This window comes from Charadrius vociferus, unplaced genomic scaffold, assembly GCF_000708025.1.
Source record: "Charadrius vociferus isolate BGI_N301 unplaced genomic scaffold, ASM70802v2 scaffold61, whole genome shotgun sequence".
NCBI classification, from domain to species: Eukaryota; Metazoa; Chordata; class Aves; order Charadriiformes; family Charadriidae; genus Charadrius; species Charadrius vociferus.
In genome coordinates this window covers 4,327,395-4,350,643 of record NW_009646945.1, presented here as the reverse complement: position 1 = coordinate 4,350,643, position 23,249 = coordinate 4,327,395, and the positions used below count along the sequence as shown (strand labels likewise).

At 38.5% G+C, this 23,249-nt stretch overlaps 1 protein-coding gene across 1 annotated transcript in view; it reads right to left on the bottom strand.

The window, feature by feature from the left end:
* The window catches only part of ARHGAP12 (Rho GTPase activating protein 12), a 74,597-nt gene that overhangs the window by 36,656 nt on the left and 14,692 nt on the right, over positions 1-23,249 (bottom strand). The window contains exons 5-6 of the mRNA XM_009895108.1: positions 7,961-8,224; positions 924-1,064 (exon numbers count right to left, since the gene is read on the bottom strand). Of these exons, the coding sequence (XP_009893410.1) occupies positions 924-1,064; positions 7,961-8,224 (405 nt within the window). The remainder of the gene's footprint in view (positions 1-923; positions 1,065-7,960; positions 8,225-23,249) is intronic.

Sequence of the window (23,249 nt, the reverse complement as noted above, 5' to 3'; positions counted from 1 at the left end):
TGCCTTCCAATAAACTGTTCATGACAGGAAACACAGTTTTCTATCAGTCGCAGTGCAATTTAAAAAAAAAAAAGTTTGCATATTTGCCAAAACACAGGTATGTGCTCTACAGATGTTTAGCAAAAATAGATTAAGGAGGATAAAATTCCAAAACTGACAGAAAACTCAATTATTTAAGAACTTCTTTCAAAAAAAACCTTGCATACACCAACTGGAGAAGGGGTGGTGCTATAATACAGTAAACAAACTACTGTTTCAATGAACACCTTTTGAAGTTAAAAAAAAAAAAAGCAACTTTAGTGAACAATTAGTAAAATGGACTGCTTTACAGATATAAACAAATATTGTCATTTATCCTACATGAGAGAGTTTTTATCACATGCCCAGAATCACAGTAAACTGTCAGTAGAAATTAGATAATTAGAATAGAACATAAATCTGCTGATACAGCTGTAGTTTAAACAAGTTTGTTTACATCCGAAAGCAGTACTGAAAATCTCTAGTAAAGTAAAGGATGAAAATGATAAAGCAGCATTATATTCAGTTTGAAACCATTCTATCTGGAAGGCCCATGTAGATAAGAATAGCTCTTAAAAGACAGTAAGAAAAACATAGTATTGGTATGAAGTTCATTCCTGAAGTGTAACCAAGAGGATGGGGGAAGGCGGGTGTTCAAAAAATTATACGTGATACATTCATTTAATACAATCTGATATCCAACTGGAAATAAGAAAACTTATTCTGGATAGTAAAGAAAGAGGGGGAAAATGGTCAGTTCAGTTGCTAAAGTTTCGTGCATATTTAAAAAACAAAAGGAGATACTGCTGCAGTATGCTTTTCACTTCTAGAGATGAAATCTGCATTTCTAACAGCGAATTAGTAGAAAAGATTTAGAACACGTGATGAGAAGAAGGAAAAAGTACCTTTTCATTAGTATAGTCATTGGTATATAAGGTTTGACCATGTTCATCCAACTCTTCTGACCAACCCTTTGGAGGAGAACCATACTGACTATCTGACTGGCTGTAACAAGAACTGTGGTCGTTTTCTTCTGATGAAAGATGCTACAAGTAGTCAGAAACATACAAGGCAGTTTTGAGAATGAAAGCACTTTGAAATCTGAAAGATCAAAGATTATTTGACTAGAAAGAGAATAGTAATAAATTCAGGGAGTTCACATTTTTATATCTTACATGAGAGAATAAGAGATGCATTTTCACAGTACAGAAATATTTGATATTTGCTAGGCAATTCAAAGTATTTTCAGAACAACTGGTTTATACTGACAGTTGGGGTTTTTTAATTCTACTATACTAGATTTCAACTACTCAAAGTTAAACTCCGATTTTTTTGCTGATATAAATTTTATTCCCACAAATTCACATTACTGAATGAAGAACAGAGTTAGCTTCAGTAATCTGCATTGCCTCAAAAAAAATTGGGAGACCTGCTACCTTGGTTTTCTGGTAACATCCTAACTTCCATACCTAAATCCTTTTCTTCCCTTCCCAAATAGTATCTGGAAACACAATAATCATAAAGACAATTTGTAACTCCAGTCGCACCTTTCTAGGTCCCAGCACTTCACAGTACTTGTGCAATGCATCCTAAAATATTAGGAATTTCCTCTCTCCTCTTTTCAACTCTGATGTGTGTGACAATGAGCCATGCAAAGCAAGGCTTTCTATCAGCACAGCTAGCTGAGGTGTAAGATTATTTTCTGAAGCCAGACATGAGTTATAATGTAAGGAACAAGTCTGACATGTAAAGTAGAAAAGAGATTTTGCACACACATGTAAAACAGTTTCTGTTGCCTCATACAACTTGCTAACATATTGCAGTTATTATTCAAAGCACCCATTCCATGGATCAAACAAAACAAACAAATAAAATCTCCCTGCATTCCTCTCTCACAACAATCTATGTCACAGTCTCCAGAGGAATTCAGTGCAGATTACCTTTCACACTATTTTGGAAGCTCGGCTAGTAGGAGGCATAACACTTATGCCTTTCTGCTATTCAGAAATTATGATAGTTAAATATTGACTAAGGTTCAATAACACAAACATAAGGGTTTTGAGGAAAACTATAAAGCAGGAGAAATGCAGAATTTCAATTTTAAACTAGGAAAACACCTCTCTTGAAAAGCTTAAATCTTACAAAAAAAAAATAAAAATCCAGGTATCAGAAACTCACCAGTTTTTAAAATTCAGTGTTTTTAGAGACTATGTGTTTAGTGACATTTCCAAATGATCATCACATCGAGTTTTGGTCTTACCTTTCTAAGTACCTTACCACTTGTGCGACACAAACTCCCTATGCTGACACAAACCAGCTTACCAAGTACAGCAAAACCCACAGGAAATTTTTGGGTCATTAATAAAACAACATGCAAAATGTAGGTATCCTCTACAGCCTACAGAATGTGAGCATCTAAGCTATGGATTAAACAATGCTACCTGTCTTGCGCGTGGAGTAACACAAAATTCTGAAGTGCCAGTTTCTAAACAAAAACAAGGCAAAAAAGTCTTCAGTCCCATTTTTACACTTTAAGAGTTAAGACTAAGGAGTTGATAAGAATGCTACTGGCCCCATTTGAAATACTGTTTTGTAAGACAGCTATACTATATATACACATTTAAGCTTCCATTATGTTTTAATGGTTAAATATTAAGTGCATTGACATTTGTTCAATCAAAGTAGTAGACTTTGGACGTTGTTATTATTACTATTCGGTCATAATTCCTGTTAATAACATAATGCATTTGTATTTGCCTCTTCCAAGCAACTCCTGATACTGAAGAAATACTATAAATACGTAAAACTAAACAGAAGACTTAAAAATTAATATTCTCCAGGAAAAAACACTGTTGTTCAGTAAGAATGACTGTTGATTTGTCCATCTGTAAAGGCACCCATATAATAATAGTCACAGAATCATAGAATCATTTAGGTTGGAAAAGACCCTTAAGACCATCGAGTCCAACCATCAACTTAACACTGCCAAATCCACCACTAAACCAAGTCTCTAAGCACCACATCTACAGGTCTTTTAAACACCTCCAGGGATGGTGACTCAACCACTGCCCTGGGCAGCCTGTTCCAATGCTTGACAACCCTTTCTGTGAAGAAATTTTTCCCAATATCCAATGTAAACCTCCCCTGGCACAATATAAGGCCATTTCCTCTTGTCCTATCGCCTGTTACGTGGGAGAAGAGACCGACCCCCACCTGGCTACAACCTCCTCTCAGGGAGCTGCAGAGAGCGATAAGGTCTCCCCTCAGCCTCCTCTTCTCCAGGCGGAACAATCCAAGTTCCCTCAGCTGCTCCTCATCAGACTTGTCCTCCAGACCCCTCGCCAGCTTCGTTGTCCTTCTCTGGACACGCTCCAGCACCTCCCTGTCCTTCTTGCAGTGAGGGGCCCAAAACTGAACACAGTATTTGAGGTGGGGCCTCACCAGTGCCAAGTACAGGGGGACAATCACTGCCCAAGTCCTGCTGGCCACACTGTTTCTGATACAAGTCAGGATGCTGTTGGCCTTCTTGGCCACCTGAGCACATGTTGGCTCATATTCAGCTGGCTGTCTTAATGCTTCAAGGCTTAACTAATCTCACATACCATACAAAGTACGAATTTAGCCTTTGCAGACTTAAACTTAAATGAAATTCCTGAGTTGTTACAAAGTTTACCAAGGCAAGGCATTCCTTGTCCCTAAGCTAGTATGAACAACAGCTAAAGCTGCATCAACAGGGGTTAGAGAACAGTAGCCAAACCACATTCAGCACCCTTCAATTTAACTTTCAACACTTTTTCAGTATTAACTGCCTGAATGCTTTTTACGTACCGTCCATACTTTCTCTGAGAGTCCCATCCCCAATTACACTATGCCACATTTAAATAAAGCCATCTAAGGCAGACAGCTGCGCAGCCTTAGACCTTCTGAGAACTTGCTGTGACACAAATGGGAATTACAGAAAAGGTCCCCCATATCACCATCTTTCTTGGCTTTTTTCCATTTACATGGAAAATTCTCGAGGGCAGAAACCAGTTCATCACCATGCATTTAATAAAAAAAAAGGAACAGTTACAGTCTCTCTTCTATCTCTTAACCAGTCTAGTTTTGAAAGTTACTACTACTTCTAAAAATCAAAATAATAAGAAAGAATACTGAGTAATTAAAGAAGCTAGCATCCCTTTATTACCCTTCGTTTATTGTGAAATAAAAAACAGGGAATGAAATTGCATCTTGGCCACATGCTTTAAATGTAGTTTTCAATTTAAACCAATTCCTATTTTCATTACAATCCTGTTGCTTTTCTACAGCTTGCTGGTTAATTTGTTGTCTCTACTTCATATTATGGTGTCTTAGCTAGGTATTAGAGGTTTGCTTTCTCCGACATGATGACATCTCATTCCTTTTACCATCCTGTCTGACAGATTTCTCCCAGTTACTGTTAAACACTTCCTCAAATATATTAACAAGTCACTACCTCTGACAAATTTTATCTTTCATTCCAAAATCTTGTACACTTTCCTAGGGGCTTGTCAATAGGACTTCATTGCTTCCCTTCACCCCATCCAAATAACTGCCATAAACTACGACTGCCTTCTTTGTGCCATATCTGTTACCAACTTCTTTGATAAATTAAATACAATTTTGCCTGTTCCTAATTATGCAATTAAATTCAATTTCCTGATCACAAATTTCTAGGACCAACTATAGGCTATTTCATGTTCTAATATATTACACATATATTAGAATATATGATCATTCACAGTTGTCATTTTTACATCACCTTGCCATTTTGCTACCTAATACGATACAAGCTCCTCCGGTAGAGACACAACCAGCATTTAACCTTCCTGTATATGCTCTTTTATTACTAAATCTGAAGGGAATAAGCATAACTCAGACTAGTGTGTAAAAGCCAACTTAACTTCATTATAATAAATTAATCCTGTTTTACTAATTATTAAGACATATTTGCTCTAAGTCTTCATAATCAGACAAAATTTGGGGTGTCCTATATTTTACTGTAGCTTAGCCTCAAATCTCAACCATTACTGCAAGTATTTTGGTTTAAGTACTCAGAGGTCATAAACAAAAAGGTGAACATGAACAGTGGAGTGTGAAGTGCACTCCCAAATGCAGAACAGAAAAGAAAGGAATTAAAAAAAAGAAAGGCAGCTTCAAAATCATCACATGACTGCTGGAAAGTGAATTGACATGACCTTGCAACATATACCTCCCTAGGCTCAAACTTTGATAACCCTGTCAGAGAGGACACAAATTACTTAAGCAACTTGCGCTACTGGAAATATAAACTTGTGTCTAGTTAAAAATTAATCAAAATATGTATCATCCATTGGTCTTACAAAGACTAAAACTTGATAGATGTAACTGTCTGAAGGCCAATCTGTGATACCTCGTGCACCACAAATAAACAGAAGAGCTGAGCTGAAGTAAGTTATAGGCAATAACAAAATTTAAGAAAATCAAGCTTTCTGAACATGCAACCACGTGCTGAAGTCATGGCACGGATGTATGAATGAGAGTCAGAGGGATCATTTGCAGCTGGGGAGGGAGAAAGAAAAGGAAGAACGTTCTTCCAAAGAAAAGGAAGAACAATGACAACAGAAAACCAGCTACACTTAGTACAAGGAGAGTTACTACTCAAAAAAAAGCAATGACCTTATCCAGACTAAAACCAGGGTCCTATCCAGCAAAAGGACAACCAATAAGAAATTAATAGACCATCCTCAGAGATACCAAAGCAAGAGCCACAAATATTTCACCAGTTTACCTGTTGCTGCCACTAGCCTGTGGTAAGAAAATGTGGCTGTTTAAATGCTTGCAGATTTCACAGCTTCTATGAAGGCTATTGCCAAAGGCAATGAGAGGGTCCCTTTTTGTTTTCTCGCCTGTTTCTGGCACTAACATCCCAGAGGTAAACTGCTACAACATGGCTCCCAGCAATCTAACATTTCTGAGCAGCCCACAATTAAAACTAAACAATGTAATAGCTCAGGAGGAGATCCACCTAAACTACACATATTTGGAAGGGGTTAAAAAAGTGAAATATGTGGAAGATTTCTTGATAAATGTTTGCTTTTTCTTCCAACCAGGAAACTGATTAACCTAAGTACTGTTTGAACACAAGAGCATTATTTTAAGCATATTTCAACAGTAATATCCATCTCCCAGCTATTTCTTCGCTTTATCTGAACCACAGCAGTTCAGATAAACACACACCACTGTCTGGCTCTCCTTAGTGACCAGCTGAACAGAATATATCTGCACCTCAGTATTGTCCCAAATCATCTTTTAACACAAACTTGAGCATAGGAAGTTCCATCTTAACATGAGAAGGAACTTCTTTACTCTGAGGGTAGTGGAGCACTGTGGAGTCTCCCACACTGGAGTCATCCCAAACCTGCCCGGACGCCATCCTGTGCAACCTGCTGTAGGTGACCCTGCTCTGGCAGGGGGGGTTGGACTAGATGATCTCCAGAGATCCCTTTCACCCTGACCATCCTGTGATTCTGTAAAGAACTTCACGGTAAGCTTCACCTCTCCTAAACAAGGTCTGCAGCACAGCTTTGCCAGAAAGTTTTACAAAAGCAAAAGGCTTGCATAATGAAAAAAATCCATTGATATATTTACAGAATATTGCTTATGGCCTGAATGTAATCTATTCAAAAGCTCACATAGCCAATTGCTAAGAGCTGGGGTGGATTTCCTCCTCCCATCAGCATTTGCTACCCTTGGACCTAGACAATCAGCTAGGCAGAGCTTCTAGCATGGTAATTTTAATGTTCTCATCTTCAGTTCTCTATAATATCATTCACAGAATGAAGAAAAGTATTTTCTCAAAATTAACACAGTTTGATAACAAAATATTGCTCCTTTAACTGTCCTTTCTCCTAGTTTGTTCTACAGCTATCCAAGGCTCCACACAAAAATCATTCACAAGTGTGTAAATTCAAATCGCCTAAGCAAATGGTTAAATAAAATGCTGCAACAAGTTATCCAGCTAAACTTGCTTTTTATATTCACTATGATTATCCCACCGCTTTAAGAATTCATGAATTAAATAAAATTTGACTTTGAACAGTCACATATGCCCCTTTTAAAAGCATCACAGAATATATAGAATTATTAATAGTATGTATAAATCTAAGTAAAAAAAAAAGCAGTATATTTTAATTTGATAGAAACTTCAATTATGTCAGTATTTTTCATGTGGGTAGAAGGTGCTATGGAACTCCATTAAGTCTGGTTTTGACTCCAGAACTCTGGAGTTCTCGACATGCATCTTAATATCTAAATCCATCTTAATTCCTCTCTTTGAAAATATTTCCTCTATAAGAAAAATATCTCATATTTAAATTTACTGCTACAGTGCTAACCAAGCAGTAGCAAACACCTGTATATCTCCTGCCTTTTTTTAACTGTGTATTTAAGTAATATTGATAAAATAATTTCCCTTGCCTTTTTCATTGCATCCCCATAAATCCTGCCTCTAGAAGCACTGTCACACTCTCCCCTTTTTCCTCCTCTTCTGCCCCCAAAATATGCCAAATACACTGAGAAAGAGAACACACTCCATGTAAGAGAAGTTATGATGGTTGTCTTGTTCTACTGTCATTTATAGTGCTATTAGTTTCAGAATATCTTAGTTTTCCTTTACCTTTAAAAGAAAAGCTGCAATACCTGCTGAGGGACTGTAAGGCATTTTTACAACTTACTACTCTCGTACACGGTTCATGTACGCATTTCTGGTACGCTAAAGCAACTGAAAAGCTAAATTGTTTACTTCTTTATACCACGACACATGACCAAAGAGACAAACGAAGACACTCCTTGACACCTCGAAACTCAGTGATACCAAATTCCATAGCAAAACAGCATTCATATGCATTACAGTCTCATTGCTTGTGATCTCAGAAGGAACTACCTCATGATCTGCATGGCTCTGGGAATCCCCTTTATTAATGCTTGCATCTCGGGCCCACCGCGGAGGTTTCCAGGTTCGTTCCTGTGATCCTCGGTTGTAGTAATAACAGCGTCCTGTCGTATCTTTATGGGTTTCCCATTCCCCATTTATTTGGACTGGAGCACTTGTAGGTAGTGGTGGAAGTGCAGACTGAGATATTTTCAGTTCTTGTAAATTAGCATAAACTGGTGAATCAGGCCTCCCTTGGCTTGGTGGAGTAGTTGGCTATTGAGAAAAGAAATGTATTGTTAAAGAGCACATGAATTTTAGAATGCTCCCTTACAAATCAGAACATATTACAGTAGTAAAACAAACCAACAAACTCCCTTTTTTGTTAAGTACAAAAGCACAAAGGACAGCCACAAGATGTTGGGGCATGAAAACACTAGATTGTTAACTATAAGGTAAATATCACAAGCTATATTTATTTAACCCTGGAACAATTTTTCAGCATTTCTCCAGATGACAGCTGATAATTAGGTCTTACACTGGATTTGAAATACACTGGCATCATCATCAAAATAATTATATGCTTGCCTTGTCGAAAAACTTCGGCTTTACAGTTGAAGTATTGCTCAGGAACCGTAAGCAATGTAATCTGGTTCAAGACAAAACGTAGCATTTCTGAGATGCCACTTGTTAGGCAAAGACAGTTCCCCAATCTTTCACCCCCCTGCTAATACAGATGATTGTGAATGTAAAGGAGCATTCTTCTCTTCTCAGCAAGATCTAAAGAGATGGTTCAGTTGGAAAGACGAGCACAACATTCTGACTAAGAAACTCTGGAAACCACCTGGATGGTTTACCTGTATGCCTTTCCAAACAGATGCTTATTTAAAAATATTTTAAGTAATATCACCAAGTGTTCTCATCACCACACCCTTCTTATAGAAATTAAGTGGATATTCTTATCCACCTAACTTTATTCACATACATGCACAGAAGTAAAACAATAAATATCTACAAGAAAGCAAAACACTAATGACAATTTCTCATTAATAAAGAGTTTGCTAACATGAAGGCCAGCAGAAAGCACGGTTAAAAGTCCATGGCACTCACTGAAAGCATAAGTACTTTCAAATAAGCCACCGATGTGTTTAGGAGAGAAATGCACTTTCAGATGTTCAATTTTTAAAGTAAATACAAGTATATAAAACACACTATGCAGAATATAAAAGCACCTGTTTTCACAAGAGCTGTGATTATGAAATTGTGAAAGCAGCTTGTTATTAAATCAAATTGAGTAGTTTCGTGGTAATGCACTGCCATCTCTGTATTTGAAGGCACATTATTTAGGCATTCTAAATGAAGGAACTATATAATTTATACCATCCCTGCCCCCTACTTGGTTTTAATTCAGAGCTTTGCTGCAGGCAAGTCCTTATGCCTCGTTACATCTTTCACAGGAAAAAATAACATATTGCATTACATAAAAGATCTTTTATAATGTACTTTTAAACATTAAAATCATAAGCTGCTAATCTAGGCCACATCTAATCATAAATTATCGGGGTTTGCTCAGGCAAGACAGCATATCGTACCACACAATCAGATATAAACTGATTGCACCACAGCTAGAACCAAATATGGGCAATATCCACAACCAAAAGGGGAAATAGCTAGAGAGGAACTTAATGAGATTAAAACAGGCATGGACTTGTTTTGTGCACCTTTAAAAGAAAAAACACAGATTACTAGATATAGCAAGTACTGTGTGTTTTAGGCAAACCACAATGGGGGGAAAAAAAATTGCAGCACTGACAAAATCAGAGAGCCAAAACCAATTAGTATCATCCTCTACCTAATTCAAAGGGGAAAAAAAAAAATCTGTTACAAAACTTGATGAACAGTAAAAGACTATTTTTCTACTATCCAAGTCTCTCCCTTTCCTTTTTTTTTTTTTAAAGGGGTTCAAATGGCTGGTTTTGGTAAAGATGCTCTTGAGAGCACTAACAGCATTAAAGCATGCTGGTGTGAACAAAGCATCACCCCTCTGTCTTCAGGGACGAACCCCGATTCCCCGGGATGGTGGGAGAGTGACCCTGATCAACTTCCAGGTGTTGATCAAAGCCTGTCCAAGGTCTCCTCATTCAAGACTGCAGCAGGTGGGGGGGGGTTGGTTTTTTTTTTTTTGTTTTTTTTTTTTAATGGCTTGTCATTTGAAGCAACACCATACACCTGCGCCGGGGGATGCACAAGCCTTCAGGTTCTTCCTCTGTTTCCAGGAAGTGGCAAAAGCAGCACCATCGTGCACCCCGGCTGCTGCGGGGGGAGGCCGGTGGCTTGCACAACACCCCCGTCCTCCTGAAACTGCTCTTCCACACAAGACAAGAGGGCGGCTTTGCTGTTTGGCCTGCTTTTTTTTTTGTTTTGTTTTAATTCAGGCAATGAAGTGCCATTATTAAAAGAACAGTTCTATGTATTAATAAAAGTGCTTCCCAAATAGAAATGCTGTAACGCAGAATGCTTGATATAGTTTTTAGAACATTTTCTTCAAGCAACACATCGGAATACGGCTCAGAGGTTTCACATTGAGATTTTCAATGGTTTCACCATTATAGCCAGAACAACTCCAGAACACTTATGCGCTGAGCCAATACTGGGAGCTCACAGCCAACATACTGCCGCGTAACTCAGGCCACATGCTAGTTCAGTTTAAAACAATAACATGATATGAAAGTGTAAGGAGGGGTTTTCTTCTGTATGCTTAGTACTTTCAAATTCAATATACCCATTTCTGGTTTTCAAGGGAAAATCATAACTTTTGTCCTGAACAACAAACAAGACAGCTAACCGTCCTGCCAACCAAGCCTCCAGCTACTTTCATTCCCTGTTGTGCTCTCTGACAATTTTTTTTTTTTTAGGAGAAATGCAAGATTTTTGAAAGGCACCTGGTAAGCTACTGCTTTCAACGAAGCATAAAAAAAATGCAAAGCCATCAGTCTAACTACAACAGCTTAGCTTGTAAGTACGTCTTTGAGGGATACAACTTTCTTATCAGGAACTATTTTAAATAACCACATGACATAGAATAATACTTCCTCATACCTCGAGCCACGCAAGGAGGTGTATTGTTGCGTCTACAATAATGCTGAGTTCAACAGCACCCAACCTTATCAAGGCTAATTTTGTGAAGAACGTCTCATTTACTGATGAGAAAAAACAGCTTTCAGAAAGCTCAAAGTTTCCTGAAATTGACTTCAGTGTACTTTCTCCATCAGCGTTGGCAGGAAGGTCAATCCTCCCGCCAGCCTTGGGAAGGAGAGTCCCGCAGAGAGGCAGGACCCACCGGACGGCCCCGGAGAGTGTCCGGGCCCTGCACACCTCGCCAGTGCTTTGAAGGCGACTGTTCTAGGTTCAAGGCTGCGTTCTGCAAAAACCTTTAACAGTTTCAAGCCAAAATGCATATTAATTTAACTGTGTTCATCTACCAAACCCACTACTCATTACCAACCTGCAAATCGAATAAATAAAACGTTACGTAGACTGAAAGAGTTCCTGACCGCTTCCATGGCTGTTTTCCCAAAACCAGACATGCCCAGTTAAGGGAAACTCAAATATATGCTAAACGCTAAACAGTTCTGTACGTACATGAGGACATCCAGTTAGAACTTCAGTCCCTGAGCTTTGTTTTTACACTAACAAGCTCTGAATGCTTATAAACATGGAATTAAATCTACCAAAAAAGACTCCTTGTCTTCTCACTATCAGAAATCACAAGAACATGTCCTTCAACATGCCCATGCATGCATACACAAAATGCCTTCTACTCAAAACATTTCAACATTAATTTGCTATTTGATACGGATTTCAGACTTTTTCCATGTTGTTTTCTCCTGCTAAGAACAGTGAAAGACTTGCTAGAAAAATGATGAAGAAAAATTAGAAAGCAGAAATACTTCTACAACTTGAATGAAAATTGTACAGCCCATTAAGCACCAGCGCAACCTTACAAATATGAGGACCTCTCCCCGAGCTCAGTAATGCTCCATATTTTAATACTTTAAAAGTCTGCTGCATTTAAATTCAGTCTCACAGAAAAGTCTGCTAGCACTAAATCCTTGCAAATTGATAAGGAAGAGAGTTTCATGCAGGCAGGACAAAGTTTCCGAGATCAACACACAACATTCTTCAAACAGGGCCTGTACGCACAGCTTACAAAAAAGCTGTGCGTACAGCTTTTTCAGAACACAGTTTTTATACTGACACTGTAGGAAGCAGATACGTGCCTTTAAATAAAACAACCTGTTAATCATTCATGAATGAACAGTCAACATTTTCAACAAAGGCTGCAGATACGCTATCAGGCCTCTGAACGCTTGAACTCGGTGCAATGAAAAGCAAACTTACTATACTTCACAAGGTACTTTCAATTACCAAAATGCATATCAGCTTCTCAAATCATACCTTAAATTTAAACATTACCTTACACAAACAGCTTTTTTCAGACAGCAGTATTTAAGTGTTCAAAATTAAAACGAACTTAAAAAAATGTTCAGAGCACTCCAACAGGGTAAGACTGCAGTTCTAGGAGAAAAAAGGGACTACAGATCTCTTTCCTAGCCACCACTTAAAAATGCTTTTTGTTTATTTTTGTGCAATGAGAACATACTGCAGGGAGAATGCCAGCAATTAAAAGACAGAAAACAAAGTTTCCTTGAAACCGGTAATTACCTTTTTCCTTTCACAGCACTTAAATCCAAGACAAAAACTTCTAGAACGTAACAACCACTTAAAGGACTGCAATGCTAGCCTGCAAAACATGACCTACCACACATGATTTTTCCTCCTTTACAAATACATTGCTTCAGTTGTCCTGCCTCTGTTTGCAGCTTTTCTGTGTCATAAACTTGAAATGAAAAGCTTCCATTTCAGTAGCAGCATTCTGAAACTAGCTGCTAAACATGAAAAAAAAAAAAAAATCAGAAAAAAAAAGCAAATCCTCTTAAAACTCTTTATAAAGTTACAAGCAACAGATTGCCCATACTCATGCAAAAGAACAGCACTACACTGAAGGAAAACGACAGAATACCAGTTCTTTCCAGCAGCGAACTGAAGAAAGGAGAAGAGGCACATCCCACAGCAGCCCAAGACAGGGAACGAAGCATCCCAGTTCCCTCAACAACCGAGCTTCTTGCCAAGGAATTGCCACTGTCCTTTTAGGAAGGCCTGGGACTTCAATACCAGCTTTATTCAACAGGAATGATGATACAAAAGAAATCTCAAAACACTACAGTTTCATGTGCATCAAGTGGCTGCTTCAACTGGAATAATTAGCTCATCTCCTCCTTACTCTTTCTGCTCTTGGCTTATGTTTTTACAAACATGTTCTGGATCATACTTTCGTTCTAACATATGCAGGCATATTTAAAAATTAGAGTAATACCCAAAAAAATCCATGAGGGAGATTTTTCAGCAAGTCCTCTACTACCTCAGAGGTGAAGACAGCGAACCAATTTAACAAGCCAAGTTGAAATGGGAACCCAAACAATTTTTTATGCACTAACCTTCTCCAACCTAACACTTAACTGGATAATTCACTCTGTACATCTAAGGAACACATAAAAACAGGACAGTAAATATTATAAGCCTGTTAACAGATGACTATGAATTTCAGGCAAGCTATAGTAGTGCAAACTTATTTAACTGCATTGAAGTTCTCATATTCAGTTGATTTGCTGTTATAAAGTGATAAGAAAAAAATAAATCACATTGCAAAGCAATGCAGAACTAAAATAATGCCATACAAATCTTCAAATATATTTGTCTAGCAAAGGCCATTCAAGAGTTAAATGTTTAAAATGTCCCACTTAAAAATTAAGCAGATCCACTCAAAGTAATTTTTTTTAATGACTAGCCAATAACTTTCCATCAGATTGAAAACAGTAAAATTAAGCATCTTATTTACTTTCACTAATTCTATCCTTCGGTCAATTTTGCATTTTACTTACATTGAATTACAGGCTGAGCTATTACTTTCTTCTATTTCTGGAGATATTTACATACAATTCATTTTAATATAAATACATCTATTAATATTTTGTTTTATGAAACTAGATTATGAAACAGAGTCTTAGTACATAGGACATCATGTTCTGCCAGAAAGCACTTGTGTTATTTGAGCCATTTAAGTTCCCTTCTGCTTTAGCTCTCCCATAACACAGAAAAAAAATTCCCAAAGTGGATGAAAATATAAATCTTTCTGGTGATATTGTAATGCCTTATCAAGAAAAAAAAAAACATACAAACAAACTACATGTGTAGCAAAAAGCTTCAAACTAAATACATTCCCTTTTCTTGGTAGCCCAAAATAAGTGACTTAAATGATTTTCGTACTCATGAAGACAATGATTCATTAAATTGTACTGCAAAAATCCTGCAGCACGGAAAGTGAAGAGGTGGCTTCTTCTGTCACGTGCACAAGCAATTCCGAAGAGAAGAGGAGAGCGGCTGCAGCAGAAGGGCTCTCTGATACGCCCTCGCCTGCTGCAGCAGGGAGCAGTGCCTGTGTCTCTGAGTACCAGAGACAGCCCTCCCAGATCATCCGTCATAAGCGACCGATCAAAGAAAACTGATGGAAGACCTTTTTTTCCTGTACACTCTAAAGAGTTCCCATTCACGTTTCTGTAGTGCTTATGACCATCTCAGCCAGCAAAACTATTACAAATGAACTTAGGAAGTTTATAGCAATAAAAGAAAGCATATAATTGATCGAAGGATTGCAACAGTGATGTCAAATATTTTAAAAAATGGAAATAAGATCTTACAATGGGATCCTTTGTAAAACATGCACAAAGATGACAGTGTTTACCGTACTTGTACTTTGCCACTAGCACAATCTAGCTTCTCCCTTCCATAAAAAAGCTTTTGTCCAAGGATATAGACAAAGCTGGTTTTCCTATAGTAAGAAGTTTAAATACCATACGAAACACTTTACTTCATACTTGCTTACACAGAAAGCTTATCCCAATTAGGAAAGCATGGCCAAATTTATCATGTTGAAAAGTCAGCCAGTAAATTTCCTTCACTCCTTTTTTTACTCTGTCTACTTTACCGTATAAAGCAGTGATACTTTCAAAAGACATAATTTAGTGTCTGTAAACTACTTCAGAAATTTAGCCGGCATCATGAACAACCTGGACATGCCATGTAGTAGTAGTAGATTTACACATTTATTTTTCCTCCCACCTTCATGAACGTGGTATCAAGTTGGTTCTGTAGTAAGGATGTTTCAACAATAGTAGCAGAAAGACCAAGTTTATTCTGTGTTTTAGTTTAACTGCTGTCAATTCTTGACCTCTAGGGAACCCGCAGTACATGTCTGAATGCAGATTTGTGAAGGATAAAGCTGTTGGAAATCACTTGTGATGTCTCTCAAGGATTATTTTTAATAAAAATGAAATACACTAACAGCAGAAAAACCTAACTTCCTTTCTCCAGTGGAAAACTGTCCTGTAATATGCCAACAGCTACTTCTTTTTGGAAGGGCAGTATCATGAGAGCACAAGTTCTTCAGTTGTTTTGCGAAGTGTTACAGCAGAATAACCAATGCAGCAAAATACTCTCGTAGAGTTTCAGGAGCACTGGAGAACCCTCACTTAACAAGCCATTTACTGTTTCAACTGATTTAATGAATAACTGTACATCTCATTTGCCTCACAGAGGTTAAAGTAATTTTTAAGACAGATCATTAACATCTTCATGGAATACTTCTATGTTGTCACCATTACAATACCGCAGCACATCTAAAATGTTAGCTCCTATGATATGTAATGGGGGAGGTGGGGTTGCAATGGTGTTATTTGAACTCATAATAGCTTAAAGGTGAAGAAACAGTTTCCATTACATTAAGTCATTTCAAACTGAATAGCAGGGTTTTTTTCTACACTTTACATTTCCAAAAGTACAGATCCCATAGGATTTAAGTGTCTTTTTAAGGGTTCAGTGCTTACACAAAGCCGTGTAAAGCTGGGCACCCATGGAAAGTGAAGATGGGAAAGTAAACATCACCTCCGATAAGATTCCCAAGTTACTCTAAAGCTACTGAAGTTGTATTACCAGGCAAGCTCAAAAGCCTGAAAGATAGCTCGAGTACCATTTGATCAAACAGAATGAAGTCTAACTACTACCATGCAAGTTACCAAAACCCCATGACTCAGAACAAAAGTTCTAATATTCTACTACTTGAAAGAGAAGGAAAAAGCCAGAGCTATTAAGAATTTTAAAACTATATATGTGTATATTACTGGCTCACTTACCAAGTATTAAGGTGGGTTTTTTTTAAATAGAGAAAAGAACAATTTGCAAGAGACAGTTCTATAACACAGCAGTCATCAAATCTGTGTTCTGTCAGAAAGGGTTTTTAATTCTAAACACTTGACAAGCAAATGCAGAACTCCCACACAATTTACAGCTGTTGTCCTTTTACTCTGCTGTAAAAGCAGATTTCACTTGTGTGAAACTCTGCTTCACTAAATGTTGCTTGTGGCAGCAAATTCTGCAAACGTTTGTCATGCTAGTGTTTCTTTGTTAGGTGTTAGAATAACTTGAAAATATCTTCTTGAGCTTATGAACTGCAACGTTTACAAGTTTTTAATAACTTATGCAGCTGCAGAACACCACCGGTATTCAAACAGTATGGAAAATGCCAATGTATCAGTATACTTACTGGTATACTGGAAACAGTAAATTAAGAAGGCAAACCCCAGTGAGTAACACAGCTAACCGGCCTAGGAAACAAGCATGGTGTAGTACAAAATCAGATACCAGAATAATTTCTGTTGACTTGCCTTACTAATATATTAACAAGAATATATTCTGTTGTGCGAGCGGTAGGCTCCATCCTTTCCTGAGCAGCCAGGCAGCTGTACTTCACACCGTTTAATGGGCAGCTGCTACCCTCCACATCTGCTTCTCAGAGCTTTCCCTAGGTTTATTATTTGCAACTACTATTCCCAAGGTACTGCACTACGTGTGCACCCCAAATATCCAGTGGGCAGTTTCCTGGATTAGAATGTACTGCTTGGGAAGAAACAGGTAATCCCTTCAGAAAACAGCCAGTGTAGCTATTCACATTAACTTCCATAAACAGTATATTAAAAACCTGAGAAACAAGTTTCAGTAGTGCCCAATTTATAAACTGAGAGCAACACCTGAAAAGTACGTTCTAGGGATCCTGACTGGCTTTACAATTCCAAAAATATATGATTTGAAGAACTACTTTTTAAATACTGTCATGCTAGCTCTATACCTCTACAAACCAAAAATCAAATTATACACCCAAAGCCTAGAAAAAGAAGAAGGGAGAAGGGGGAGATGCATCAGGTGCCAAAGCAGAGATTCCCCTGCAGCCCATGGTGAAGACCATAGCGAAGCAGGCTGTCCCCCTGCAGTCCATGGAGGTTAATGGTGGAGCAGATATCCACGTCCAGCCCATGGAAGACCCCACTCTGGAGCAGATGGATGTGCCTGAAGAAGGCTATGACCCCATGGGAAGCCTGTACTAGAGCAAGCTCCTGGCAGGATCGGTGGACCTGTGAAGAGAGTAGCCCACGCTGCAGCAGGTTTGCTGGCAGGACTTGTGACCCTGTGGGGGACCCACTCTGGAGCAGTCTGTTCCTGAAGGACTGCAGTCCGTGGAAGAGATCCACGCAGGAGCAGTTTGTGAAGAACTGCGGCCTGTGAAAAGGACTCACATTGGAGAAGTTCATGGAGGACTGTCTCCCGTGGGAGGGACCCCACTCTGGAGAAGGGGAAGAGTGTGAGGAGTCCTCCCCCTGAGAAGGACAGAGCAGCAGAGACAACGTGTGATGAACTGAGCACAGCCCCCATTCCCCGTCCCCCTGCACTGCTCGGGGTGGGAGGAGGGAGAGAAGTTGAGTGAAGTTGAGAGAAGGTGAGCCCAGGAACAAGGGAGGGGTGGGGGGAAGGTGTTTTTAAGATTTGGGTTTATTTCTCATTATCCTCCTCTGATTTGATTGGTAATAAATTAAATTAATTTCCCCAAATCGAGTCTGTTTTGCCTGTGACAGTAATTGGTGAGTGATCTCTCCCTGTCCTTACGTCGACCCATGAGCCTCTTGTTACATTTTCTCTCCCATGTCCAGCTGAGGAGGGGAGTAATAGAGCAGCTTTGGTGGGCACCTGGCATCAAGCCAGGGTCAAGCCAGAGGGAAATATGAATCTCAGGATATAATTATTCTTAAGCCTGTACATGCAAAGGCTTGGTTGTTTCCTTATTTTTAATTTCAGGCAAGTTTTTCCAACAGCTATCCTTTTTAACACATCAGAGTATCTACTATTAAAAAATATATATCTTTTTTTCTTCTTTCCTTTTCCAAAAACTGGTTTTCTTATCTTAGCAGAAAGGGGAGTCAAGAGAAAAGTAATTTGCCGTTTTAAATCAGTTAGTTACCCTAACTCCCCATGCATATAAGCAAAGAATTTCCTTTATGCAGAAAGGCAGAAGCCACATTGACGCTTCTGCTCATACCAAAAGTTCAGCAAACGCTTTTGCTAATTCAGTTCATCACCAAGTTAATAAAGCATACAGTTCAAAGGACTCAGCCAACAACTCAATGTTTAGAAAACAAGAAAATGCAAATTTATTTCACAAAATAAAAGACTACTGATACAGTTTTAAGATATAGCTAAGCTGGTCTACTGTCCACTCGCTACCAAGAGGAGCAACCCCATCTCCCTTCCCCTCCGCCCCCGCGATGCTGATGTGACCCTGCAGCAAGCTCATGGAAGAAACTAGAATGGCAGTAAATTAACCCCATTGAGACTTTAAAAACAAAAAAAAAACCAAACAAATCCCCCCCATATTTACACCCTTTAGGTGTTTGCAGGTCACTGCAAGGTCAGTCAGAGATGCCTTTGAAGTGCCTGACTGAGGAGACAGGAGAGCAGGACCTTCTCTTTCAGAACCTGTTAGCTCTTAGGGAGGTTTCGCTGCATCATTAAACCCCAAAGGTGGCTGGGAGAAGTAATTATCTTCAAACATCTAAAAAGCAATCAGTTAGAGAGACAATACTAAGTAGAGAGTTGTCTATTTCTGCCAGGGACAGTGAAAAAACCTGGTTAAATGGAAAAAAAAATGTTACTTATGTATAGAGAGAAGCAAGGTATAAGGAATGAAACCATGCAACAGCCTGGTCAGGAAAATAGGGAACTTTCCTTGAAGGTTTAAGTGCAGGTTAGTCAATAACTTTTGGTAGCTCTTTTGGTATTCTTGCTTCTGTCCCTGTACAGTAACAACCACGTTAGAGTTCTTCTGTTTTCTTACTCTCACAAGGTTTCGTATAGCTTCACGCGCTCCCAGCCCCCATCCTGAAAAGCAGCACATTCGCACCTGAAGTCAAAAACAAATGGAGCAAGCTATTAAAAATGTACAGTAAGAAGCTGTTTTATTGTACAAGGATGCACTACTGAGATGTTGGGCTTAAGTCCTTGTTTTTTCATAAGAAAAATGAACAGCCTATAAGAACAATCAACACAGTACCACAGTGATGACAGCATTAAAGAACATAACTGAAGGCGAAGAGGCCAGACAGAGAATAACAAAGATTTTTAGGCTGAGTAAGGACAGCTCTTCCCATCACCTCAGAGTACAGGGCACACTAGCACTATGTATGAATGATAAGAGTGAAGAGAGAAACACAATTTTGTTCACTAGCTTAAATCCTCCACTTGGAATGAAAAAACTGATCTCTGAAAAAGTGGTTTTGTTAGTATTAGTTTTTGAGAAAAACTATTTTAACATAAAATACAATACATGCAATACTTTATATATACAATATACAATAAAATATTTTCCTTAGAGCCATCCAATCCCTTCCAACCACAGGGAAAAGGGTATCATACTAATGGCTGATGCACCTACAAGATAAAACTTGATGATAACTTTACTTGTAATAACTATCTCAGGCAACAGGTAAACCAAGGTAACTGCAAAATAAGCACATCTAGGGAACTCACCTGTTGCACAGACTAGGGTGTGAGTTGCCCACTTACCAGCGAGGCATTCACCAGCTCTGGCACAGCTAAAGGTCTTCCACCAGTGTGCGTGGACAAGCACAAAAGAATGCCTATCACTCTGCATCTAATATATCACCTTACAGAATTAGAAAGAAAAGGGATACTTTTGCCACAGCTGTCATCAAATGAATGGATTAGAAAGTGTAGTAAGGCAAAGGACTAACATATAGTCTTAGCTATGTTGGACTGCTATGTCTGTCAAATTTTATTTTTCTTTAAGAAAAACAGGAACGGTACATTGTTCAGAGTGCTTATAGTAATTTCTTGCAAAATTAAAGACAAAACCATATTACTAATATAATTTTTAGTAGAAAAACCTAGGTCAGGTATGGTGGGAATATCTTAATAGCAAGACAAGATGCTATATTTGCCTCTCCTCTGCACACCTCCAGAGTATATCGACACTTAGTTAGAACCCGGAAGAGTTATAAAACATTCAGAAACATACCAGTAAGGAAAGGGAAGATTTCCCCCCCAATAAAACAGCTGAGGACAATTTTCTTCAACCTGTAGCAAAATTGACATGGATAAAGTAAGAAGTTTCCACCAGATCTAGTCATGCTTCCAATTTCAGACATTCCCACAGATCCAAGAGATGAGTTTTGGAGAATCAAGCTGCTTAGATTTCAGAAAAATAAGGACATGCCCCCATTCACTCACTCAGTCATGTTAACCCCATATTGACTTCTGTCCTGCTCACTGGTTAACCCAAAATATTAGTAAGATGCAAACCAAACCAGATGGGAAAATATACACAGTGTTATACTTTGTGGGATTAATACATAGATTTTTCAGAGCAGGTAAATTCAACAATGGACAAACCCACTTCTGTGTTTGGAGATGATCACAAAGGCAGTGAAACCATCTCTATACTAAAAAGCTTTCCAGCACAGAATTTGAGTCACCCAAGCAATATCCTGAGATGTGTCAGACAACTGAAAAAGGTTGTGCTTCAATTATTCTTCCTTGACTATGAATTATCACTTCACAGCCCTCAGAAATGGAGCTGCTAAGTCAATTCCCAGGTACAATTTTGGAAAAAAAAAAAAAAAGTTACGAGTTAGATGGCAAACCCCACACGTTTAATGAAGAGCAGTTTTACTGAGACCTGTGGCCATGTCCCCCTGGTTTGCTTTCACAGCTGCAGCACTGACAGGAAACTTAAAGTCACTTGTCTTCCCTAAGAAGTTGCAAGTAAGCAAATGACGAAACAAGCTGGATTTTGTAATACAAAATAGAGGTCTTGCAAACTAAGTGGACTGGGCTTTAGGGCTTTTTTTAAGTTTCTGGGTAACTGCAGTGCAGTCTAAACTTCAATATTGATTTATTCAGAAGCAGTTAGTTTTAATTTTTGCAGTTTTAATATAATTTCAGTGTGGCCATTAGGATAAAAAAAATAAAAATCTGTGCTACAATAATTGAGAAAGAACCACAAAACGGCATCAGAGCATATAGCCTATAGCATGTCTATCGTATCTTAAATAATTGGTGAAGGGACTAAGGCAGCATCACACGGTCTAGAAACTCACCTTTTTATAAAAAAAATTGTATGCCAGAATATACAAACAATAATAATAAACGGGTTCCTCAACAACAGATTAAGCCTATCCCCAGATAGCACAGCTATTCACCCTCAAAAGCCAAAACTAAATTCAAGTATCTCCCTCCCTCCAACAATCTTCCTTAAACACAACAGTTACAGGTTTCACACAGAAAACTGTTTTATGAAGTTCACTGGTATGTGTTACAAAAGAGATGCCAGTACAGGTTCTAATGGTCCCTTATGTCCTATGTGAACTATTGAGTAATTCAAGTTAAAAAAAAAAAAAAATCAAACCTTAACATTCTACTAAAAATCATAACAAAGATTTTAAAAAAAAAACCACTAAACAAAACACTGAAAAGTATCTCCCCTGCCAGGCTAGTATGACTACTGTTGAACAGGCAGCCTTACAGATTAGTGGTCAAGCACCATGAGAATTAAGAGGTCACAGGTCCACTCCATAAAAAGGCTACCAGATTTTAAATAAGAAAGTAGGTGCTTTGAGAACTGGCATCTCATCAAGCTTTCAGTAATCAAAATAAAATGTATGTTTTATTTTCTGACTCCCCAGATCTACTTAATAGGAAATAGCACCACTTCAGTAATTCCAACTGTACACTGGTACGAAAACTGAAACACAGGCAGGTTAAGCAGCACAGCATGCCAGCCAAGTTCCTCACAACACAGTTCAGGATTTATTTTTTTAAGCACTCATTTTAGGGAGGTATATTGCAGTGAAAACATTTATAGATTGGACTGACAATTAACATGGTCAACAGAAATATTTCCTGTTTCACTGTCACTTTTTCTACAACTTTCAGTATAAATTGGACTATGAAATTAGTTACAGTTATCCCTGACTGTGATATCTTTGAGTTCTTGGATAACTTGAAAACAAAAGAAATTACCCCGCTACATAACATTTGGCATACTAAGTTGAAATTTCTCACATAAAGGCTTGGAACCATCTATCTGTTCAAGATAAAATGCTATTTGCTGTGGAAGCCAACTGTGTAAGTAACAGCACACAAAAGTGTAAGAAAAAAAAACCCAAAAACTTATTCCAGCTTTCTGTGCTGATTTTGTTCCTTCAGACAAGTATCAACAACTAATCATAATTAAATGTTTAACAGAAAACCCCCTTCTTGTTTGCAGGTCCTTCTCAAGCAAAGTTTTCATGGGATGAAAGACCTCTTCTGAAGAGCTGAAACGAAGTAGTACAGCCTGCCAGAAATAAGGGGGGGTGTCAAATATTTTGATATTTCAAGTAAAAGCTCCATCTCCAAAGGCCTGCGGTCTCACAGTCAGACCAACCCAGACAGGGTCTGCTGAAGATGCACTGATGATAAGGATGGCGTCTGCTCTTCCCACGTATGGTACTGCATCCAAACTAGAGCCATCCTGACTATGAGCAGCACTGCTGGATTAAGGCTGTAAAAAATCTCTCTGGAAGTCTGGCTCCAGGAGCGAGATAAGACCCTCAGATGTAAGAGAGAAATGAGCCAACACAGCTGTAAGTGAACCAGACCCTGCAATAAAAATAGGAAGCTGCGCTCTTCACCACGTCCATGCAGTCTGCCCGCTACCAGGGTGGGAAATGGGGAAACAGTGACCCTTCCTGCTTCTCCCATGATTTTAAGACCGTGACCAGTTTCACAAATTACTAAA